The sequence below is a fragment of the Phodopus roborovskii genome, unplaced genomic scaffold (genome assembly GCF_943737965.1).
Source record: "Phodopus roborovskii unplaced genomic scaffold, PHOROB, whole genome shotgun sequence".
NCBI lineage: Eukaryota > Metazoa > Chordata > Mammalia > Rodentia > Cricetidae > Phodopus > Phodopus roborovskii.
In genome coordinates, this window is record NW_026125128.1 from 23875 (window position 1) to 27759 (window position 3885).

Sequence of the window (3885 nt, forward strand, 5' to 3'; positions counted from 1 at the left end):
TCCTCTGGATTTGCCAATGAACTATAAAACACCCAAAGCTGAAAATTTGACCCTCCCAGGTCCAGGTGGAGAATAGGAATAGGTGGAGGGAATCATTCAGGAAACGAAGTTTTTGGGGGGTTGTGTGTGTGTGTGTGTGTGTGTGTGTGTGTGTGTATGTTTTTCTGGAAACAAATGTGATGTTAATAAAATCCATATAGGGTCTTATACAATAGGCATGGTGTTAAACCAGAGTTCCAGCCTCACATTGATTGTGGTATTTAAATTTCAATGGGTTGACTATTTATGGGAGGAAAATGACCAGTATTATGAACACACTCTCAGAGACAGGGAAGGCCCTTGCCAGCACAGCGAGAGGGAGGGGGAGGGGAGGGGCACCGTGTTCCCTTGACAGTCAGCAGAGTTCAATAAAGCACCACTTATTTTCCCAGCTTTTAAGAGCTCTCTGTTTTGTTTTGGTTTTAAATTACAATGGTTCATACCTCACACTCCCTGGAGCCTGATTTGCTATAGGTGCAGGGTCCGGTTCCGTTCAGCAGCATCTCGCTGGTCTCAGTGTTGGTGGGTTTATAATCTACATAAAATTCCTGGGTGCCTGGAGTCATTTGCTTGAGCGATTGCCGTTTCTTCTTCCGGTGCCTTCTCATGAGGGAACGCTGTTGCAGCTGCTTCATGCTGGCTGGGTACCGCTTCCAGGACACGTACATTACCAAGAGGATGACCAGCACCGACAGGAAAAGGGCTACGCTGCCCGCGATGATCTTATGGAAGGAGATGTGTTCTGTGTCCACATCTGTCTCTGGGCTGGGCTCGGTAGCTCCCACCGTGGGGGGCAGCGGAGGCTTGCTCTCATGCTTGGGCCTGGGGAGCTTGGGCTTAAACGTGGGCTTGGGGAGCGCCCTGGCCAGGTCAAACCTCTCGGTGGTGCTTTTGCCACAGATGCTGTAGTTCTTTACTGCATCGATCACGTTTACCCCCTGCAGCTCTTTGGGACTGGCGCAGATAATTGTATTCTCTCTCAGCCCCTTAAAACTTTTCAACCAGTTTACCAGGGAACAGATATTCCTGCTGCATTCCCATATATTCCCGGCAAGACTGATGTCATTGAGAGAGATCCAAGAATCCAGAATCTCTTGACCAATAAATGTGAGCTTGTTGGAATCCAGGTTGAGGCGCTGCAGGTTGGGGACGCACTGGAAGACACTGGGTCCACTGAACGCTTCGATTTCATTTCCCGACAGGTCAAGCCTCTGCAAGGAACTCCAAGTCCAGGACATGGTTTGCCCTATGACACTGATTTTATTCCACTGCATGTACAAGTTCTGAAGGCTCACCAACCTTGGGAAAAGGGCTAGGTTGAGCTTGGAAAATTGATTGTGCTCCAGATGAAGTTCTTTCAGTCTGATCATGCCAGCAAAGACATTCCTGGCTAAACTTCGGATCCTGTTGTACCCCAGGTCCAGAAGCTCCAGGTTGCGACAGTCTTGGAAGATCCGCACAGGGATTGTTCTTAGGGAGTTGGAGCGGAGGTGTAAACTAAGCAGCTTCCTCAAGCCCCGGAACTGTTCAGATCCCAGAGAATGGAGCTGATTATAGGACAGATCCAAGTTCCGTAAATTGGTCACAGGTCTGAAGGTGTTGTTAAGAAAATAAGAGATTCTGTTGGAACTCAAAATCAACTCTTTGAGTCTGCGTATCCCATTGAAAGCATTCTCGTCAATATTGCTGATATGGTTATGATCAAGGTAGAGCCAGGTGAGCTGATTGAGCCCTTTAAACTGGTTATACTTAAGTTTTTGGAGGCTGTTGTAGCGAAGGGATAAACCCAAGCAACCGGCGGATATGCTTGAGGGGATCTCCTGCAGTTTCTGAGATTCACAGTATACCATTTTGCCCTCGCACCTACAACCCTTAGGGCATCCTCTTTCAGCTGAAGAGAGCATTGTCAGTAAGACAGTGGGGGCTAGAACCACCGCTACAGCTGATCCGCGCAGTAGCCTAATTACATTGAAACCTGGAAATAAAAACAACTTAGAAAAGTTATCCCCCCAAAAAGAATGCATTAAAAAAAAAAGCAACGCTAGCCATCAATGTCCACATTCAGAAATGTAAACATTTAACACCAGATACCATCTTTGCAATATAAGAATACTGTATGTTTCTAATAATTAAACAAGGAATATGTTCATTGATTATCAAATTTATAATCTTATACCAGAGAAAGATAATCTTTAAAACAAAGCAGAATTATTACATAGATTTAGGATTTTTTTTTCCATTTGTTTTTAAGAAGGAAAGAAGGAAAATGACAAAACATACCCATCCTTTGTATTGTTCAAAGGCCGTCCTTAGGTCTTTTGCTTTGGCTTAGGGGCCGCCTGCATGACAGCCCCTGTCAGCTGCAGTGTAGTGAGTCAGGGCTCGCTGACACCCAGGAAGAAAAATTGGACCCCTTGGGAGATGGACCGATTTTGGAACATTATTCTTTACCAGCCATGCAGAACACTCCAAGAACAAATAAATCCCAACACCGCATTCACAGTAAAACATCCGAGTCTTCCTAGGTAATAGGATCTTCATGGATATTGCGTTTTTGCATCTTTACTGTGTGTGTGTGTGTGTGTGTGTGTGTGTGTGTGTGTGTTAAAAAAAAATTGCTTCTACAATTTCTTCTCAAAACCCATGATGTATTCCTCTAGGCAACGTGGGGCTACCTGTACTGCCACATCTGTATTCCATAGTAGCCTGGCGGTCCCGTGGCGGTGAGCACCCAGTTCAGCCACGGCGCTGCGTTGGAGCCCAGAAGGCAGGAGAGCCCGGTTCCGCGCACACGCTCGGCTCACTCCTGCAGACTGTCATTCTGAAAGCGGCTCGGACTGTTGCTTCAGTTTCAGTGAATGCAGTCTTATGTAAAGCTGCCCCCAGTGGTGAGGAACACTATGGGCATGTGCAGAGCTGGCTCTCTTTTATCTTGCAAATGAGCAGGCTCTGCTGGAAAATGAATGATTCTTTTGGGTGTCTCAATAGGAAGTGAATGGTCAACGTAATCAATAACTAGCAACATTTTCTGAGATTTCCAACTCTCGTTTTACAATTTGGCAACGCCTGTACTGTCGGCTGCTGAATCGCCAAACATGTGCTTCCCAGAGTTTTTCTAGAGCTTGACGTTAAGTTCATGGATCGAATGTCAATTTTTCTTAACCTCAGTGTAGGCTTTGAGCTGAAATTTATAAAATGAATTATTGAGCCTTTCACAAAGCTGTATAAGAGCATGCCTGTTTGACCTCTTGGAGTCACAGTGATTTTATTATGCAAGGTGTCTCAGGACGCTGAACTACATTGGCTTTACAATAGAGGGGATGACAAATGACACGCAAATTAATAGGTCTAATGGCTTTTCTGATTTTCCCACAAAAAGATATAATTGGTTTAATGGCTTATGACTGGGCTTGTTTTGGTTGCTGTGGGCTTTTTTTTCCTTTCTTTCTTCCTTCCTTCCTTTCTTTCTTTCTTTTTAATTCAGAAGGGAAATAAACCATTTTCAGTATTGGAACCCAAAGATCATTTAGTTCATAGTTTATTGATGTTGCTTCTATTTATTACACTAATAATATTTATTGAGTGCCAAGTCCTTTAAATGACTATGTCGCTCTGTTTTATATTCCTTTTTAAAAAAAATAATTATTTTATTATTTTTACTTTTACAGATTTTTATTTAATTTTAAGTGCATTGGCATTTTACCTGCGTGTGTGAGAGTGCCAAATCCCAGGGAACTGGAGTTACAGTCAGATGTGATCTCCCCTGTAGGTGCTGGGAATTGAACTTGGGTCCTCTGGAAGAGCAGCCCTTGCACTTAATCGCTGAGCCATTCCTCCAGCCCATAG

The 3885-nt window shown here is 44.3% G+C and overlaps 1 protein-coding gene across 1 annotated transcript; it reads right to left on the minus strand.

Annotated features, from left to right (window-relative positions):
* Nucleotides 1–202: 202 nt before the first annotated feature.
* LOC127226059 (leucine-rich repeat transmembrane neuronal protein 3) lies at nt 203–2910 on the minus strand. The gene is made up of 2 exons (XM_051189870.1): nt 2320–2910; nt 203–2014 (listed from the first exon to the last, which is right to left on the minus strand). Exons 1-2 carry the CDS (start codon nt 2321–2323, stop codon nt 477–479), a joined length of 1542 nt encoding a protein of 513 aa, XP_051045827.1. The 5' UTR covers nt 2324–2910; the 3' UTR covers nt 203–476.
* Between the last annotated feature and the right edge of the window lie 975 nt (nt 2911–3885).